The sequence below is a fragment of the Mauremys mutica genome, chromosome 6 (genome assembly GCF_020497125.1).
Source record: "Mauremys mutica isolate MM-2020 ecotype Southern chromosome 6, ASM2049712v1, whole genome shotgun sequence".
Taxonomy (NCBI): Eukaryota; Metazoa; Chordata; order Testudines; family Geoemydidae; genus Mauremys; species Mauremys mutica.
Window position 1 is genome coordinate 42,442,317 of NC_059077.1, and position 20,507 is coordinate 42,462,823.

Below are 20,507 nucleotides of genomic sequence, written 5' to 3' on the forward strand. Positions count from 1 at the left end.
ATCTGTATCCAGTGGCAGGACAAGAGTCGAGACGGCTGGAGATAGGGCAGGGCGCAGATGACCAGGACGCCTACATGTCTTGTCGTGCTCTTGAGCGTTCTACAACGCTTGCTGTCACCGCCTTCCTGACCGTTGAACCAGGTTTCCTCAGTCAGCCGGATCCAGCCTTCGCATGCAATGGGTAGACAGGCCGTAACTCACCAAGGGTCTCAGATTCATGGGCTACTCTCACCACCTGCATCGTGCATATCAGAATGACACATCCTCAGCGGCAAAGAAGACCGCCGTTATCAACGCTCGCAGAACAGTACAGAACCGACTGCGCAAAATGCGGGACTTGTGGCTGAGCGCCAAAGCAGATGAAATACAGGCGTATGCAGACAGGAATGACTATAAGCAGTTCTATGAAGCCCTCAACACACTCTATGGTCCACAGTCTTCTGGGAGCTTTCCCCTCCTGAACTCTGATGGCACTGTGCTCCTTACAGAGAAGACGCAGATTCTCCAGAGATGGGCTGAACATTTTGAAGCAGTTCTCAACTGCCCCTCAGTCATCAATGATGAGGCCATTGACAAGATCCCCCAGGTTGCAGTCAATGACTCCATGGATGCTTCACCAGAAGAAGATGAAGTGAAGAAAGCCATCAACCAGCTGTCAAGTGGCAAAGCCCCAGGGTCAGATGCCATACCAGCAGAGGTGTACAAAGTCGGTGGACCTGTGCTGCTACAGAAACTCACTGAGCTGTTTCAGTCCTTCTGGAAGCAGGGATCCATTCCACAGGAATTTAGAGACGCGTCCATCGTGCACCTCTATAAGAGGAAGGGCAATCGCCAGGTATGCGACAATCACCGTGGAATCTCGCTGCTCTCTACAGTGGGGAAAGTTCTTGCACGGGTTCTGTTGAACCGATTGATCACTCACCTGGAGCAGGGCTTACTGCCAGAATCACAGTGCGGCTTCCGCAAGGGACGTGGGACTATTGACATGATCTTCGCTGCGTGTCAGCTACAGGAGAAATGTCAAGAGCAGAATCGTGAACTCTACACAACTTTTGTGGACCTCACGAAAGCGTTCGACTCTGTCAGTCGCCAGGGACTGTGGAGGATCATGTCAAAATTCGGCTGTCCAGACAGATTCATATGAATGGTACGTCAATTTCATCACGGTATGATGGCTCGTGTCCTGGATGACGGTGAAACATCTGAGGCCTTCCCAGTCACCAACGGCGTCAAGCAAGGGTGTGTTTTAGCACCCACTTTGTTCAGCATGATATTCTCTGCCACTCTGACTGATGCTTTTCAACACTGTACTGAAGCAGTAGGCCTGAAGTACAGAATTGACGGGAAACTATTCAATCTGAGGCGACTGCGTGCCATCACCAAGGTGAAGGAAACTGTACTTCAAGACTTTCTCTTTGCCGATGATTGTGCTCTGAATGCTAGTACAGAGCCAGAAATGCAAGCCAGTATGGACAAGTTTTCATCTGCATGCAACAACTTCGGTCTCACCATTAACATCAAGAAGACTGAGGTCATGCACCAGCCAGCTCCCCATGCTCCGTACTCAGAACCGTCCATCACTGTAAATGGACAGAGACTTCAGGCAGTGGACCACTGGGCAGTACCCTTTCCCAAGCAGTGTCAATCGATGATTAAGTAAACTGCAGAATTGCTAAAGCCAGCTCTGCATTTGGCCGATTGCGCTCCAACATCTGGGAATGTCGAGGAATCAGCCTACCAACGAAGCTGAAGGTCTACCGAGCAGTGGTGCTTCCAACTCTGCTGTACGCCTGCGTGACGTGGACTGTCTATCGGAGTCATGCACAAAGGCTCAATCACTTCCACATTTTCTGTCTGCGAAAGCTTCTTTATGCAGGCTCTTGGCCAGAGAGTAAGCAGTGGGAGGGGAGAATATTGGTTCTAATCTATGATACTGGGAATATACTAGCAGATGACCTCATACAAGACAATGTTTCCTGAATAATGAGCGTCACCTAGCAATAGAATGATTGCAGGGGAAATAGCCATTGTTATCTCCATTATGGCGATGAGAATTGTTGTAGATTGCTCAGCAAAGAAAAAAAGTTTATACAAGCAGCTAAGTAGTGTTATGGGGCCAAAGCCTGAACAGATGCTAAAAAGGAGAGGTGTACAGCCTAACAATGTTTCAAAGAAATAGAGTAGGAACAGCTGTCATATTTCTTGCTACAATACAAGGAAAAAGTCAGTTATAAAAGTAAGCTCTATGTTTAGGAACTCCAGAGAAATGGAGGAGTTTTTAACATGTATGGAGATGGATCCTCTCAGAGAAGGGCTCTATTTGAATTTGCAATCTGAGGATTCTTGGCCACATGGTAAAACTGTTCTGTCAGTCTCTGAGCTAGTTGGAACAGATTTTTGGACATAATCCAAGCTATAAAAATCTAGGATTACTTTGTACTGCATTTTAGAGAGTCCACCCAGAGGGGCATAGCAAAGCATTAATCTTTTAAAATAGATATTGAGATGTGTATTTAATCTGATTTTTTTCAAATACCCTCTAGCTTGGTTATTAAGCCTTATACTTTAACATGTACAGCTGCCTGATATATGATAAGGAGGAGGATAAGGGATGGGTGGGGGGGCAAGGATGGGATCACGGGCAGCTGCGGGTTGGGAGTGAGGGGCACCGGCAGGGCTGGGATCAACAGTGTGTCACCATCATCTCTGCTAGTTCTTCCTCTGCCTGCACCGTTCAGCCTCTCAGCCTTGGGGGCAGGCGAGAAGCAGACCCCAATGGCTGAGGAGGCAGAGGACCCAGCTGCCCCAAAGTGCAGCGGCCATAAGCCTCCCAGACCCAAGAGGAGATGGAGAGTGCTGGTGGTCAGGGATTCCCTTCTGAGGGGAACTGAGGCATCCATTGCTGACCTTACATGTCCCAGGAGGCATGCTGCCTGCCTGGAGACTGTGTCCAAGGAGTTACAGAAAGATCAATATTTTTGATAAATGCAGTGAGAATGTTTATAAAATTTTCAGATGACACCAAGCTGGGAGGGGTTCCAAGCACTTTGGAGGACAGGATTAGAATTCAAAATGACCTTGATAAATTGGAGAGACTGGTCTTAATTCAAGAAGATGAAATTTAATGAAGTATTTCACTTAGGAAGAAAAATATTAGATGCACAGCTACAAGTTGGGGAATAAGTGGCTAGGTGGTAGTACTGTGAAAGAGGATCTGTGGATCACAAATTGAATTTGAGTTAGTGTGATGCAGTGGCAAAAAAGGCTAATATTCTGGGGGGTATTAACAGAAATAATGTATGCAAGACACAGGAGGTAATTGTTCTGCTCTACTCAGTACTTGTGAGACCTCAGCTGGAGTAGTAGGTCCATTTCTGGGCACAACACATTAGGAAGGATGTAGACAAATTGGAGAGAGTCCAGAGGAGAACAGCAAAGTGAGAAAAGGTTTAGAAAACCTTAAAAAGGAAGATTTGGGGGGGAGAGGGGAAAGCGGGGAAGAGACTTGGTAAGTCTTCAAATAAGTTAAGGGCTGTTATAAAAAGAGGACTCTGATCAATTGTTCTCCATGTCCACTAGAAATAGAACAAAAAGTAGTGGTTTTAGTCTGCAGCAAGGGAGATTTAGGTTAGACATAGGAACAACTTTCTAACTATAAAGGTAGTTAACCTCTAAAATAGGCTTCCAAGGGAGACTGAAATCTTCACCATTGGAGGTTAAGAACAGATTGGACAAACATCTGCCAGGGATGGTCTAAGATTACTTGGTCCTGCCTCAGTACAGGGGGCTGGATTTGAGGACTTTGAGATTTCTTCCAGTCCAACAGTTCTATGATTCTAAAATTCATGTTGGTTAATAGCAACTGCTCTGCCTTTCCTTGATTTGAAGTTCTGCACAGTAATGTATGGATTGATGCCACTGCATGCACTGATACCACTGCAGCTTTATCTTTGCTAAAAATCACCAATTTAAAAAATGGTCTAGGTCTTACCAAAAGGAAATTCTGGCAGATCAATAAAGCCCTGCTTCCCACAGTCAGGGGTATGGAAAGCAAGTGGCTGAGACATCAGGTGTGCTTTCAGTTTAGCAGCCTCCAAGCCCTCTTTCATGAGCTTCACAGTTCTCAGGCAAGTCTCTGGATCAAAATGGCAGTTCACTCCAACAATAGAAGCACCTGTGAAGAAGACAACTTTCCAGTTACACTGCTTTCCAAGAACTGGGCAATGACTTAATAGCAATGAAAATTTTTAGCCAGAGCATTCAAAGCATTGCTTCCAAAGTATTCAACCTCAACACTACCAGTACGACCACAAGCCAATCAGAGCAAAAAATCAAGTGGCAGGACAGGAGATCGAGACACTCAAGATCTTCCATGGTTTCCCTCCCATTCTTTAATGGGAAAGCTGTCTTTTCTGTATGTGACCCATACTGCATTCATTTCCCTCATCTCTTGTTTTTCCCTCCAACTCGTACCATCACCAGTGTTATCCCATGCCCCATCCCCTTTTCCAGCACCAACATCCAGTGGCTTTAGCCCACCTTTTTGCCCTCTGTGATCCTGGGGCTGCTTCAGCAACCCAAGTAGAGCAGTCTTAGGACTGCTCAACTTTATGCCAGTTGCTTATGGCTCAGTGATCTGTTCTAACAGCCACGGATTACCAAGGCATAGAGACTCCCTGGCTATCCCCCCCCCCCTTTTGCAAGATGAATCTTGAGATGTAGAGATTATAAGGCAGGAAAGCAACCTGGTTACATTTATTAATTATAACCACTACCCTACCTAGTTGAGATGTGTACTTTTATGTTCCTTGTGTAGGTGCCTCAGTTCGTCTCATACTCCTAAAACTAAATATTTTTAAGAGTATATGGGGGAGGAACTTTCTTACCAGCCTTTACCAGTTGGACAGCACATTCTCCAGGTGGTACACCATGCAAGTCTCCCTCTGGACCAATGCACATGGTAACAGCGACTGGCTTCCCAGATTCTTTTAAGGTTTCAACAGCCCATGCAGCTTCTTCAATATGTTCAAAATACTGAAAGAAAGTAAATCTAATCTATTTTCTTGTGTGTGAGGACCCAGCCTAAGTGTTACACACTCCTTAATCTCTACCCCTCCCACCCAGGTAAATCTCAGGGCCTGAGTCTCCTCTCATTTACACTGGCGTAACTGTTACTCCTGACTTACACTGCTATAAAGATTAATAGAATCAGACCCTCAGCCTCCATCACTGGGATTTAGATTATGTTTGTACAATTTGTTCTCTGTACATGGCTGTGCCTAGCACCCCAGAGAAAAAACTATGCCTTTGAGGCTGGATTCCTTCCCTGTTCCTCCCTTGCTCCAAGTGTGGGGTCATTTGCTATTGTTTAGTGCCAGAAGCAGATTATTAACCCTCCTATCTCACCAGCTCTGCTGTTCTCTGCCCATTCCTTGTCTCCATTCACTCCCACTTGCCTGCATGGCCCCTGCTTACCCTTCCACACCTGCAGTGGAGATGTGGGGAGACGACACTGGAGCAGAGATAGGAGGAAGGTGTTATGCCTCCTTATGCTCCTGTGTGGCCACAATCTGGCCCTGAATAATCACAAAGATCCCAATTCCACAAGGAATACCAAGAACTGTCATCAGCATCATTTGAAGGATTACAGACCAAATACTGATGAACCTCTTCCACTTCAATTGAAGTCAACAAGACTGGGAAGTGCTTAGTACCTCTCTGGATTTAGCTGCAAATGAAGACAAAGGGCTCAATTTTCCATTCTACCTTGTAAAGGGGCTATAGAACACCAGTCTGGCAGCATAAAGGAGCTGTTAAGGTAGCAGGCCTGCCCAGCAGGGAATGTTGCTGATATAAGGTCTTCCCCAGATGGACAAAACTGACAGTCAGTTCCACATCATCCCCCTCAGAGGATGTGCTGGAATGGGACCATGCCTGGAGCACTGCTGTGTCCAGCTATTATCAAGGGTCACGGGCAGCAGAGTGCAAGTTAGAACAGTCTTAAGATTCCTCTAATTTAGGATGGTAGCGGAGAAGGCACCCGGATTATAGGGAGGTGCAAAAGTGGGGTAAAGCCCCATCACCCGCCCCTTTTATTCCTACACAGACCAGAACAGAGATTTGGTGTTAGGGTCTCGGTTGCACTCTACACTACAATGTCTGCCAGTATTGTATTTGGAAAAAATATATCTGCTATTATTTGTGTAAGAGCACAGTAGCAAATTTTAAAGGAGGCATCAACATATGTGAGAATTCCCAAAAAACTGACTAAAGACTTCAATTCTAAGCTGGCAAATTGCATCAACTGAAGGCACTTCGTTTCTTTACAGTTGTATTTACCTCTGCAATTAAGAAGTCCACATTCTTTTTGACAAAGACATCCAACTGCTGACGAAAAATTGCTTTAACCTCAGCTTCATCCCTGCCACTCAGGTATGTTGGTGTCTGACTGACTCCTCCAGCTACCAAAGCATCTCCTCCTTTAGCCACTTCCTTTGCAATGTCACAAGCAGCTTCATTCACTGTCTGGCTCTGAAATATGAGAACAGACTACATCAATACTGATTTATTACAGAGATGCCTGCATTTCAGAAGAAAAATGAGTTTTAGGAACCATAATCAGTTTCATGTTTAAAATTTCAAATTAGTTTTAAAAATAGACTGTGCTTCATTAAAACATTTTAAAGTACCACGTAATGTCACACCATCTGAAACTTGTCATAATATGAAGACATTAAATTGTTTTAGCAGCATGTTAGTAAAATAAAGGTCAACATATCATGTCCTTCAGGCTAGCTAACAGGGCACATAACTATCTTACACTGTCATCTGACACTAACATTATTGTGATTGATGCCTATGGTGGTGTATTGTTAGAACAACATTTTGCTTTTATTTATACATCTTTACCCCGATATAATGCTGTCCTCGGGAGCCAAAAAAATCTTACTGCATTATAGGTGAAACCACGTTATATCCACCTTGCTTTGATCCGCCAGAGTGTGCAGCCCTGCCCCCCGGAGTGCTGCTTTACCATGTTATATCCAAATTCATGTTATATCGGGGTAGAGGTGTAGTAGCATCTTGCATTTGCAAACTATTTTGCATTTACAAACTATTTTGCAAATATTTTTTATTAATCTCACAATTATATAGCATTCATTTTGATAATTCTGAATATTCATCAAAAATACATGATGGTTTTGGTATAAGCTGCATTACTAAAGAGTATCAAGTCTATCCGGTTTCCTCACACTTCACCGTGGATCAAGTCTGTTGGTTAACCTGTTGTACTGGGTACCTGACTGGTTACTCACCAGTTATCACAGTATGGATATTTAAAGGTTGGTTGGTTTTTTGGTAAGTGAACTGTATATAAAGAGACAACATATTTCCAAGAGATTTTAATCATTCTAAGATGTTTTGGATCCCTCATAGTCAAGCCATAATTAAATTTAATTAGTATGTATACAACAATCCTCCATCAAGATATTTTATATACCCCATATAAAGATCCTCCTATGAATTTTCTGCTTATAAAAATAATGCTTATATAAGCAAGTATTTGGTTTCAAACAGATTCTTCTTTACAGTTCAAAAGACCACCTATGGGGCCTAATATGGATATGTTTACATATATTTTTGGATTTCTATGTAAGAATGGATGTTTATAAATTGAGAAGTGTTGATTGTCTCTGGTTGTTATATCATACTTTGGAAACTCAAATTACTAAGCTGGATCTTGTACATACATCTGTGAAGATCAAATGAAATTTTAACCAGAATAGCATTAATTATCCTATTGTAAAGATAACACATCAACAAATTTAAATATATGGGTATATAAAGGAAAACAGATATCAGTACTTATGTCTGATTAATCAATGTAGACTTAAAGCCAAGTTCCCTATACACCTGTTAGCAGTGCTAAGAGAATTTGGGAAAACAAATTAAACAGAGGGGAAAAATAATAATTTGTTTAAAAGGTCATGATTTGGGATTGATAGAACAAACAGCAAGGTTTTCCCTATAGATATGGAAGCATGTCCAACCAACAAAAACAGGGATTTAAAAAAAAACCAAACAAACCCTAAAGCATTTGTCCTCTTTATGCAAACTCAATCACCTCACTCTGAATGAATTAATAAAAACATAGGTAAATATGGCACAATGTTAAATGGGATGGAAGAATTTAAGAACAAAATGTTTATAGTAATGTTAGAAATAAAGTCATTTGAATGCATTCTGATCATAGAGTAATGTATAGCCACTCTGTTTTGGGACACTCCCACATTGGGATCTTCTTGTCAAAACAATGCACAATGCCAAAATATGAGTAATGACTCAGGGCCCAATGCTTCCTTCCTTTTGGGATATGAGCAACTCTTTACAAACCTACATACATTGGAAATTATTTGTATCTTCTGGGTAGAATCAGGCTCGGCATATTTATCATTAACTGGATGGAAGTATGAAGTCAGGCTGAATAGAAGTTATGATAGTCTAAGTGGGCAAGATCTGATGATGTGGTATAAGAGCAGAACTAAGTATCTCATTCTGATACATGCAATGGCTTGTGGGTAACCCTGATTTGTTAATTAGGCCCCAAATGCTGCTCCAGCACCTAACCTGAGTAATTTCTCAGGGCATGGAGATCTCCACAGGGATGAGGAGAGGAATTTCTTCCCCTCATAGAATCCTCTCCACCTACCAAAAGCTTGAGCAGGCATGTGACCCCCTTCACAGGGAGAAGAATGAGAGGAACCACACAGTGGCAAACCAAAAGACTTGCTATACAGGGCAGAGCCCTAAGCTGGAGTCCACACCCACTCTTGTACCCTGGAGGCTCACAATATCTTTCTCCTCCCCTGTGCAGCACAATCACAGTAGTTCTACTGTCAGGGCCCCTCTTCACCTAAAGAGGGGGCAAGATTTAGGACCAAAACCAATATTTTGGATGTACTGGTTATTGCTGTGTTGTAGATGATATGCTCTTAGCACCTATTCATTCTTATTTGTTATCCACATATTATTTTCTCTGGGACATATGTTTCTCCAGATGCTGAAGGATTTCCTGTTACCACTGATCTTGCTGTTTGTGGATTCAGTCCTTAATGTACCCTATTTAAGATAAATAACTTAGTTTATTTGGAGTTAAGTTGAATAAAAATATGACTCAATAGTCCTTCTCCCTCTTCTCACCACTACCCATGTTTTGATTTTTTTCCCTTTGCCATTGTAAGCCAGAGGTCCTTCCTACCACTTCAGACTATGAAATCATAAGCCCTCCCCATTTGATTGGGATTTTTATTTTCATGCCTTTGAACATGGCTAAATTAGTTCTGACAAGCTGTAAAAAGAAGCCTCCATGTTCAAACCAGAGAAGAGTATCCATTTTCCATAGATCGCCATTAAAACCAGTGTTTTACTCACAGATATTTTCTCAGCTACGTAGTTGCCCCTATTCTCTAATTTATCTTCGCTGGCATAAAAGGTGAATGTCTGTAAAACATTTGATCCAGCTCTGAGGAATTCCCGATGAAGTTGACGAACTGCAAGGTATTAAAAAAAAAAGGCAAAAAAAGTTTGATATGGTTGTTACTATTTTAGCACCTGTTTGCACAGTTACGTGTTTATTGGTTAGGTTATGTTAGCTTAGGAAAGGTTCTGAATTAATGGTATTGTAAAAAGAATTCTTCTACTTAGTTTTGTATCAAGTATAGCATCTGCAGCAAACACTGCCACCTTCTCTGTTGATTTACCTCCTAACTTGGAGGGACAATTTATAGGGAGAAAGCAGACAATTCAGTCTCCTTAGCCAGTCAAACAGCCTCTGCTGAGACTGTCAGTCTCCAGTAAGGTGATGTTGATCTGCAGTGATCTGTCTAATCAACCATGGAGAACCTTCTACCCTACAATTACCCTGACAGTAAGCTCACTCACTGAATCTTTGGCACCTTGCCTATCTTTTGCTGTAGTCTGTTCTGCAGAACTCCCAAGTTGTAGTCCCCAAATTGACATTCCTGAATGTACCCCAGAACTTGACAGCACTGCAATCAGCTATTTTATATGTTCAACCCCTGCCAGCTGAAACCGAAACATCACATAGTTAGAAATAGTTTTAGGGCCCTGAGAGGCAAAGCCATGCAGCTGCACGTTTGCAGTTTTGCTATCAGAATGGGAGGTTGGGACAGGAAGTTAAGGTTCCCTGAAAATAGAAGGAATATTTGTACAACCAACCTCGGTTTTAGGCACCTTTGACAAGTAAGTTTTATTGTTGTTCTGATTAGAAATACTTTTCTGATCAGGAGACTAATTAATTGTTATTGGCTGTTTTAGGGAAATTGTTAGCCTACCAGGGAGTATTATGAGGTATGTGCTTTGTCAGACTAAAAAGTTTAGTTAGAAAGTGTACTTTGGAGCAGTCTGCAAGTACTTTGGGCAAGGATCTGATAACTAAGTTCCCCAGCAGCTAGACAGAAGGAGGGGGCCCCAGAAGCCTGGCTGTTGAGTCCTCAAAGCCCTCTTAACCTTGGTAAATATAAGTTTAAATATGCTCTGAACCTACTGTGACAGCATGCATGTGCTCTGATCTAATAAAAAAGTAGTTTTAGGTAAAAGCACTCTGGTTTGTATCACATATCAGACAGAGGAACTTTGTCCCCATTGATTTATTTCTGACACCACCTGGAGAGAAACAGTTAAGTTACCATTGCTTTGGGTTCTGCAAACTCTGGCTAACAAAGTGTCACTTAGCAGGATTGCTGTAAGGTGGTAAAGTGAAGGGGAAAGGAAAGCAGATGTCAGCAAAAGAAAGAGGAAGTATGGAAAGAGATCAGACTAAGCGCATGTCTACACTTATGGCTAAATCAGCACTGCTGCCATTGATGCAGTAGTGTCAATTTAGCAGGTCTGGTGAAGACACACCAAGTCAATGGCAGAGTGCTCTCCCATCGACTTCTGTACTCCACCTCCTTGAGAAGCATAAAGGTAAGTCAGCAGGAGAGCATCTCCCATCGACACAGTGGAATTTAGGAAGCACTGTAAGTTGACCTAAGTAACATAACTTAGATTGACTTACAGCTGTAGTGTAGACCAGCCCTTAGATCAATGTGAGAAAGGGAACACAACAACTGTCCAGGAAATTAGTCAACAATGAGGATAAGGGTTCTGCTCTAGCCTGTGAAAAAAGAAAATAGTAATTGTAGCACTGTGGCCACTTACTGCTGCCTGAGTGCCCCTTTTTTCTCTTTCACAGCGCTCCTTAAACTCCACACACTCCAAAGGAAAATTACAATATTCTCCACCTGGGGTCCAACATATTCAGTCCCCAGGTACATACTGGCACTCTGGGCCCCAATCCCAGTTTGGAGTCTCTTTTTCCTTAGTTGGAGGGTTCCCAGCCCTCTTTCCCAGAGCTGGGTCAAAGTTCAATGTCCCTGCAGGAACCAGGCTTGCTCCCTCCAGCAGCTTCTTCAAGCCAACTACTGCTTCTATGGCTTCTGTTTCCTGAGCATCTCCCAGCTTACCTTCAGGCTTCCTACCTGAAACAACCTCTACCACTCTCTCAACTACCCTTTCTCTGTAGCTTCCTGCTGGCTTTTATATCAGAATCACTTGATTCCTCTCAGGTGGGGCTCATCTTGTAATCAGGGCTGGCTTAGTCCCAAGCTTTCCAGCACACAGGAATAACTATCAATCTTGGAAATTAAAGAGCACAAAAGCAATATTTTATGTGAAAATGTTAGTCTACTGCCAAGCACCCTCCTCTTATGGCCAGCATTTGCTATTCCCCCTTTTCTACCCAAACTTAATACTATTTATTATTTGTATGGTGGTAGCACCTAGAAACTCCAACCAAGACCAAGGGCCCATTTTACTGAGCATTGTACATATATAATGAAAAGAAGGTCCTTGCCCCCAAAGAACTTGCAATCCTAGCACAAATGTCACTTGTCCCATAAAGTTAAATGTAATGCTTTTGTTGGGCCCAAGCCTGTACTTTGGAAGACAAAACTTCCAGTGATTTTAGTAGTAATTTTACCTACGAGATCAGGTACATTAGAATTAATCAGTGATAAGTTTGTACATAGAACGCTGCTGTTGTCACAGTAGGTGAACAGGGATTAACAATTTATTTTACACACAGTCCACTAAACAGAAACCAGACAGATGGTAATTTCTTTTGGAAGACCACCACCCTAAGGAGATATGAAATAGTAAGACAGAAGTGTAAGCCCCTGTATCTCACAGCCAAAGCTTAGCCACATAGTCCCTTGGACTTTTATAAAGGTGTATGGTAATACGATATAAAAATGTCTATTTCCAAGGGTGATGTTTGGAGAGGTTTTTTAAAAAAAGCCTTTGATATCATATCACATTGCTGATAGACAACCTGATTCATTAGCCAACTCTTTGGATGCAACACAAGGACTAGAAAACACAGTCTTCAAGAAATACAGGCTTCTAACCCAGATCTAGCTCAAACAGTAGTCACTAGAGTTACTCCTGGGGGGATTCTGCACCACTGCACATCCACAGAATTTATGCCTCCGCAGATTTCTTTGCTTCCCCACAGAAAAAAATGACTTACTGCTGGGAAGGGTTGCATGACCACTCTTGTGGCTTCCCCCATCAGAATGTTTTGGGTGCCCAGGGCAGCTGGCAGAGAGGTAAATCACTGTGGGGCAGGGGAAAGACCTGGCTGGTGGCTTCTACCCTGCGCCAGGCTGAACTGCTAGTCCCGGCTGGACTGGGGAGGACGGGACTTCCTCTTCCCTTGCATGGCATTCAGGACTGAGTCTGATACACTCCCAGATTTCTTCCCCAGCTGCAGGAAGCTCTGCAAACTCCTATCCCTGCTTCCTGCACCCATCTCTCTTCAGCTGCAGGGGGAGGGATCACTGTACAGAGAGCTGCTTCCCCATCCGCCCAAGCCCCATGCATCTAGATGCCATCATACCAGACCTACCCGCCAAGCCTCACCCCCACCCGCACGCAGAACCCACCTTGATGAGCCCCACTCCCCCTGCACCTGGACCACCCTGACAAGCCACCCACATCCCCATCCCACTGAGCCCCAACCAGCTGCACCTGGACCCCCACTCCACTGAGCCCCAATGCCCCAGAATGTGCTCTCCAATGCCATGCTGGAGCCTCCATGTTTATTTGACAAATAACATTTGCAGAATTTTAAAATATTGTGGGCAGGATTTTTTATCTTTATTTTTTGGCACAGAATGCCCTCAGGAGTATACAGTGTATCTATTTGCATGGGCAAGTTTGATTCCACTCAGTAGAGGGCAGTGCTGAGCACAGAAACCAGACCAGTCTTATCCTGCACTCACACTCTGGAATAACCCAGGAGGCTGCTATAACAGAACACTGCTTATACCAGCTATAACACAAGAACCAGTCAGGAACATAGCTTATTGCTCAACTTCAGAGTTCTGAAAGTTCTTCAAATCCTGCATCAAGTAGCAGTATCAAGTTTCAATCTCACATCCTTTGAACAGAGACAGTCAAAACACTCCAGATGTGAGCATTTATTTTTAATTATAATTTTAAAAATAGGTCATTCATTCCAAACAAAGGGCCACTTCAGAATACTTCTAGGATCCACTAATTTGTTTTTCTATTAGCCACTTTCCATAAAGGGTCATTGATACAGCTGGTCAGAAAATTGAAAATGCTTTTTACAATTTTCACAATCCTCATGGATCCTGTTTCTGCTGTGTGACACTACAGCACACCCTCTTCTAGTGCAGTAATGCTCATCATTGTAGTATGCTGGTGCCTATGTTACAGGGGAAAATAAGTGCTGTTCTCCTGTGAGCCGATAGAGTAGGGTAAGATTTCTAAAACAGTTAAAACAGTTCAAGACTCACCCCCTTCTGGGGGGGAGGGTGTGGGAGTGTGCGCACGCATGTGTTACTTTTTTAATAAAGTTATCACAAGAATCCAGCCAACCCTTCTCTGGGCTTGGCTGCTCCTAAAGTTTCTATCTTATGACAGCTGAGCTCCAGAACCTATATTGTGCTAACCACAGGAGCCTTTCCCGTGTCTTTTGTATCCTTCATGGGCCAATGAACAGTCAGTCAACAAGGCTGAAATAGCAACTCCCTAAAGGGTTCCAACTTCTGCTAAGAGTGTGGGTCAATAAGAGAGACCACACATTCTCTTACAGCACCTTAATAATGCTCTATTTGTTTTACCTCCCTCTCCCCACAGGCTTCAAGTGCTCTTTGCTGATGATTGTGACAAAAATCAAGGAACTGGTGATGCAGGTGAACCAATAAAATTTTTTTCATAAACATGCAAACTAGATGAATATCCCAAACAACCAGGTAAGGAATTAGCAGGATCTTAAATTTGTCAATATTTAGAGAGGAAGGATAGCCTTATGGTTTAGACACTGGCCTGAAACCTCACGATAAATGGGTTTAAGTCATCAATTTTAATGCCAGAAGGGACCATCACAATCATCCAGTCTGAACTCCTGCATAACAAAGGCCAACAAATTTCACCCAGTAATTCCCAGCTGGGCTACAGACTTCCTAGGTGACTTCTGGCATATCACAAATATCTCTTTACATTTTTAAATCTATTTGTAAAGGGGGATGTTACTTCCTTTGCCTGTCTTGTCTATTTAGATTGTAAATTCTTTAAAGGCAGTGATTGTCTCTTCCTAGGTGTACAGTGCCTAGCACAACAGACCCCATCATGGTTGGGGCCTCTAGCAGCTACAGGAATCTTAACAATAATTTAAGAGTTCTTTGCAGTCATAGTTGAGGTGTATTAGCTAAAGATGTGTTGTATTTTTAAAGTTTTAAAGTACAACTCATTCAAATCATTTTTTTATTTCAACCCACCATGTGGACAAAATCTGACTTTGCACATATGACCAAGCAATAGTATTAGAAATCTTGCAAGGGTTTCAGTACAGTGATAGCATTTTAAATTGTTTACACATCTCACATTGTAGGCATTTAGGGCTCATTTCTGAACTCTCTTATCCCTACTCAGGTAACATTTCTCCCTACTTAAAAAAAAAAAACAAAAAAAAACACCCAACCACCACACACACCCCCTTGCTCTCCCCGTCATCTGCCCTGCCCATCTCCTCCCTCACATGGTCTCCTTTCCTTAGTCCTCATCTTCTCCTTCTCTTCCTAGGCTCCCACGCTTTCCCTCAGTTCTTTTTCCCTCCCTGCCCCCTGTCCAGAGCCTCCATCTCTTATGTGCTTTCCTTACAAGGTAGGAGGGATTTGATAGTTCTGTAGCAGTTCTCATACCAACTGGCCATGCCAGCTGCTTCCTCTATTTTCCACACCTACTTTCTGTGTAACATGACCGTGCAGGGTGGAGGAGCAAAAGTCAGCAGTGCAGAGGAGGCACCACACTGCACAGAAGAGGAAACGTTCACACTTCATATTAAGGGAATACATTTATAAATAGTATATAAAGGGTTAATAAATGTTATAAGCATGTTATAGACATGAGTAATAGGTTATCAGCACATTAGTAGCAAGTGTCAGAGATGGTTTTAAGCCCTGTTTAAAAGGCATTGTGAGAAGGCTTCCATATAAAGAGAGGCTCAAAGAAGACTGAAAGGATTAGAGCAAGGAAATATTAGTTATTTTATAGACCTGTTATAAAGGCTACTCTGGCACTCCTATTTTCTGTATTAAATTTAAGGGCATCACATTCAAAATGTATCAAAGGAAATACTTTTCTACCCATTGTAAACTAGCTTGTGGAATATGCTGCCACAGGATGTTATAAGGACTACTAAGTTTCTAGAAAAGATTGCATACATAAATAGATAATTGCATCTACATTACACTTGTTATGCTATAATTTTCAATCCTCATGCTTTGAGGCAGAAGCTGATCACTTGCTAGGTCAGGAGGAAATTCCTCCCCATGGTAGAGAATTGTTCCATTAGGTGCATTTTGGGGGAGACAGAAGGAGGTTACACCATCCACTGAAGTATGTTGCATTGGCCATTGTCAGAGAGACGATACCTAGTCTGTTCCACTTTAGCATTTCTTATGTTCTTCCAGCCAGAGCTTTGGAGCTGTGCTCCAGCTCCAGGCAAAAACCTGCAGCTCCACTGCTCCAGAGCTGCTCTGCGCTCCAGCTCCGGGCTCCACTCCAAAGCCCTGCTTACAGCCTTTAATTTTTTCTCATTTCACAGTGGAGTAAATCTTGAAAGTATGAGAGTATAGTGGAGTATATGAAAAGATCTCTAAGCCCTTACATTCATTATTAAAAACTTCTAATTTCTTGTAGGTATTAAATAAACAAACTATATCATTTTAAGTCAATACACAACTCCTAAAATAGCCCCACTACAACAAAGGTACGAGTCTTAAATAATCGAGCAGCTGTTTCGATACTTCTATTTAAAAATCTGCTAAGAATTCTAATAAAAAATATGTAATTTGTTTATTATATATAGTCAAAGATTTTTACATTCTCCACATGATTACAGTTTCTTGTTAAGACTGACCTGCTTCTGGGTGTTCTACTGCAGCTTCTGGAGTCCAGGGTCCAGCTTTTACATAACCTCTCTTTTCAAGAGCTATCACAAATCCTCCATCTCCAATCACAATTTCTCCAGCATCTAGACGTTCTAGAATACCCTGAATAATAAGGGAGGAAAGGTTGATGGACTGTAGCTATGTAGATTTGTAGGCTACACACTTTTCAAGATAGGGACTTTGTCATCCTTTGTTTTTTGGAAACAGGCAAGCATAATTTGGGGGCTACTGCAATCAGAACAGCAGCGGCAGCAGCAACATGTTATTCTGTTTCTTTAAAGCATCTTTCAGGCTTAAACAACGGCAGAAGGTCAGTTTTCAAAGAATGTAGGATTTTATTATAATAAGCATACATATAGTACCTAGGCTCCCAACTATAATCACGATTTTATTAAAAATTGAAAAATGCACCATTCCCAAAAATCACAAGTCAAGGGCCCAGTCATGCTCCCGTGAAAACAAATGGTTAAAATCCCACCCATTATGGGCCCTACGTGCTCCCAAAAGATTTGTTAACTACTGGAAGAGAAACACTAGTGTCCTACTTTTTTAGTAACTCATTTACTCTTCAGCTGAGATAAAGGTCACCTAGGCAATGCTGCAACACAAGTAGCTTGTGGTACAAAATGACACAAGGAAGGTATCATGCCACAGCTAAAAAAGCATGCATGTAACATTTTACTGACACACACGGGGGATGAGGGCTTCAGCTGGGAGTGCAGACTCTGGGTGGGGCTAGGGATGAGGGGTTTGGAGTGCAGGAGGATGCTCAGTGCTGGGATGGAGTCGTTTAAAGAGCAGGAGGGGGCTCTCGGCTGGGGTAGGGGATTGGAGTGCACAGGGGGGAGGCTCTGGCTGGGGGTGCAGACTCTGGGGTGGGGCTGGGGATGAGGGGTTTGGGGTGCAGGAGGGTGCTCCTGGCTGGGATTAAAGGATTTGGAGGGTGATCAGGGCTGGGGCAGGGGGTTGGGGGAGCTCAGAGGTGCAGGATCCTGGCAGCACTTACCTGAAGCAACTCCTGGAAACAGCAGCTTGTCCCCCCTCCAGAGGTGGGACCACACCGCTCTGCCCTGTCCGCAGGCACCACCCCCGCAGCTCCCATTGACCACGGTTCCTGGCCAATGGGATCTGCAGAGCCGACACTTGGGACAAGGGCAGTGTGCAAACCCCCCTGGCTGCTCCTGCTGCCAGGAGCTGCGCAGAGCTGCTGCACACGTGGAGCGGAGCAAGGCAAACCCCTAACCCCACTCCCCGTCTGGAGCACTGGAGCGGGAAAGCTCCCAACCCTGCTCCCTGGCAGGAGCTCAAGGGCCAGATTAAAATCTTTTTCAGTCCCTTTCCTAGGTGAAAGCCATACACAATCATCATGGAAAACTAACTAAGGCCTTTTTAATTTAGCCTCCCCACAATTTCCTACCCATGCTACCGTGAGTGGAGTTGTACCGGTTGGTACTAGCAACAATAGGAAATTTTAGGGATAATTGGTAGCATAGCTACAGCGTAATTTACTGGATATTAAGGGGAACAGTCAAAAATTTAAAAAAAATTCCCTCTGATCCCTTTCATTTATAGTAATCTTAAGTGTTACTTAGAATAGTTAAAACATTTTCACACAAGTGCAATGTTCCATGAACGTGGTATAATTATATGGTTTCACAGACCCTTTCATGAAGAGATATCTGGTATATGCTATTACTCTGAAACCATCGAATTTTGTTTAGATATTGTTCAAATGTTTGGTCTTATAAGTGTAATGGATTGTAGCCTGTTACCATCAATCTAAGTATATTTCTTCAATTAACGGTCTGACTGTACAAAGGCCCTCATTTATCTGTGTACCCTCTCAAAAAACATAGGGATTTAGTCATATAAATATATGGAGGAGTAACTTTAATCTTTTACAGTTGCAAGGAAGCTAGGGATAGAAATCCCATCTGTTTAAGAATTGTGCATATGGTATTTTAACAACAACTTAACATACAGCACTCCTAGAATTTTAAAAAATAATGAACACTGTTCATCCAGCATATCAAATAATATAAAACAACAAGTGATTCAAATTTATTCCTGGTAAGAACTCATAAGTGGCTTCATTTCCTCACTCATTTGATCAAGCCATTACAGTCCAAATATGAATGTTGCAGCATAAAGTTATATAAGAGAATAATTTATCATAATAATTTAATAGCTCAATGGATACATTTATGATCATGGAATTATATTTTGCTTCTGTTAACTCTTCAACTTTTCACTGTATCTACCTATTTGTAGAAATGTTTATATATTTACCTTTTGATTTAAAAACAACAATCAGAGGGTTGTAAGAGTTTTTAAAAACGTAAAGTCCTAGGACAGTAGTTTTCAACATGTGGTCCACGGACCCCTGGGGGTCTGCAGACTAAGTAAGATTTCCAAAGGGGTGCAACCCACATTTTAAATTTTGTAGAGGTCTGCAAATGAAAAAATGTTGAAGACCACTGTCCTAGGAAACAGCAGGACTGCAAATTCTGTTACTAAATGTGACAATGCCTGCTGAACCTGCCAACTATAGAAACTGCTTCTCAGCCTCAAATTGTCTGAAATCAGCTGATGTAGCTGATGAAGTGGGTTTTAGCCCAAAAAACGTAGACCCAAATATTGTTAATCTCTAAGGTGCTACAAGTACTCCTATTTGTTTTTGCTGATTCAAGGCTACCACTCTGAAACCTGCTGAAATGCCCTGGGAGGAAAGGGTCTGTGGCTGGAAGAAGGTGGCAATATCAGGGAGATGACTACTGCTGTTCTCAGAACAAGATTTTGCCTCACTCAATTTGCATGACGGTTCTATTTCCCACCCCCTACCTCAGCTATGCACTAGCAGCAGTATCCCCCAATGGGAGTAGGGGGCGGTGGCCGCCCATGGTAGCTCAGCGAAGCTGCGTCTCCAGACTTTGCAAGTGAGGGGCTCAATCCCTTAGCGGGAGCTTTGGCGGCTGCTTCTCCTTGGAGCACATCACGGGACAGCTGGAGCAGCCACAAGCAGCTACCCACAAGGGACATGCCGGGCCGACTCCTGTCCCCCCAGCGGCTCCAGGGAGATGGCACGGACTGGGGACTTCCTGCGCCCCCAGCGGCTCCTAGACAGGCGCGAGTCCCCGGGCATTTACCTTCTTCTTGGCGTGCTGGGGGCTCGCTCCGACAGGCTGCGACTGCATCTTTCCGGGGCGTTAGCAGCGCTGCCTTTGCACCCAGGCACTTACTGGCGGCGGCTGGCGTCTCCCCCGGCAGCTCAGCGAGACTCGGCGAACACAGCCCAGCCCGCCCCTTTATAGCCCCGGAGGAGGGGCGGGATGCGGGGTGGGTCCTGGGTGGCCGGGGCTGCCCCCAACTCCCATTGGGGAATCCGCAACACCCTCCCTCCCTGGGACCCTGGCCCCGCTGCGCGGCTGCCAATCCTGTGCGAGCTCCGCGCGGCTCTGCCCGGGCTTTGGCCCCTCGCCCCCTCCGGCCGACGTGGTGTCACTTCACACTCGCTGACAGGGACGGCAGCAGGACCTGTTCGCTGGGGGGCGGCTCCGTGCCCCCGCTCCCCCCCCGCAGGGCAGCTCTCACCCCCCGCGGGCGGGGCGGCCCCGGCTCCCTCCGCTAAGGGCATTGGCCACTGGGGGTGCCGGGGGCGGGGGGAGGCCGTTTTCCGTCCCTGCCGAGTGAGCCCGGCCAGCCCAGCGCCTGCGAGGGTCCGACACGCGCCATGCTGCGGGGAGCCCGGCGGCTGCTCCCACCCCAGCTGCGAGGCCGAGAGCTCGCCTTACCCCGCCGGGCGCGCCCCCTTAGCAGCGGCTCCGGCACTGCGGGGCGGTGAGTCCTGCCTGCAGGCTAGAGCCTGCGCTGCCTGGGGGTGGTTCGCGGCGCGCGCGCTCTCATCGCGGTTTTCTGGAGGGAAAATGTTGGTGCGGATGGAAGAACTTCGCTAGGCGAGAGCTT

The 20,507-nt window shown here is 44.2% G+C and overlaps 2 protein-coding genes across 2 annotated transcripts in view; one reads left to right on the top strand and one right to left on the bottom strand.

The window, feature by feature from the left end:
• LOC123372829 (betaine--homocysteine S-methyltransferase 1) overlaps nt 1-19,845 on the bottom strand; it is a 30,656-nt gene extending 10,811 nt beyond the window's left edge. Inside the window, exons 1-6 of the mRNA XM_045021330.1 lie at nt 19,691-19,845; nt 16,514-16,646; nt 9,433-9,551; nt 6,340-6,531; nt 4,887-5,034; nt 3,992-4,174 (exon numbers count right to left, since the gene is read on the bottom strand). Coding sequence (XP_044877265.1) covers nt 3,992-4,174; nt 4,887-5,034; nt 6,340-6,531; nt 9,433-9,551; nt 16,514-16,646; nt 19,691-19,738 — 823 coding nt within the window. The 5' untranslated portion in view covers nt 19,739-19,845. The remainder of the gene's footprint in view (nt 1-3,991; nt 4,175-4,886; nt 5,035-6,339; nt 6,532-9,432; nt 9,552-16,513; nt 16,647-19,690) is intronic.
• Nucleotides 19,846-20,066: 221 nt separating this feature from the next.
• The window catches only part of DMGDH (dimethylglycine dehydrogenase), a 75,024-nt gene continuing 74,583 nt past the window's right edge, over nt 20,067-20,507 (top strand). The window contains exon 1 of the mRNA XM_045021329.1: nt 20,067-20,381. Within this exon, the coding sequence (XP_044877264.1) occupies nt 20,275-20,381 (107 nt within the window). The 5' untranslated portion in view covers nt 20,067-20,274. The remainder of the gene's footprint in view (nt 20,382-20,507) is intronic.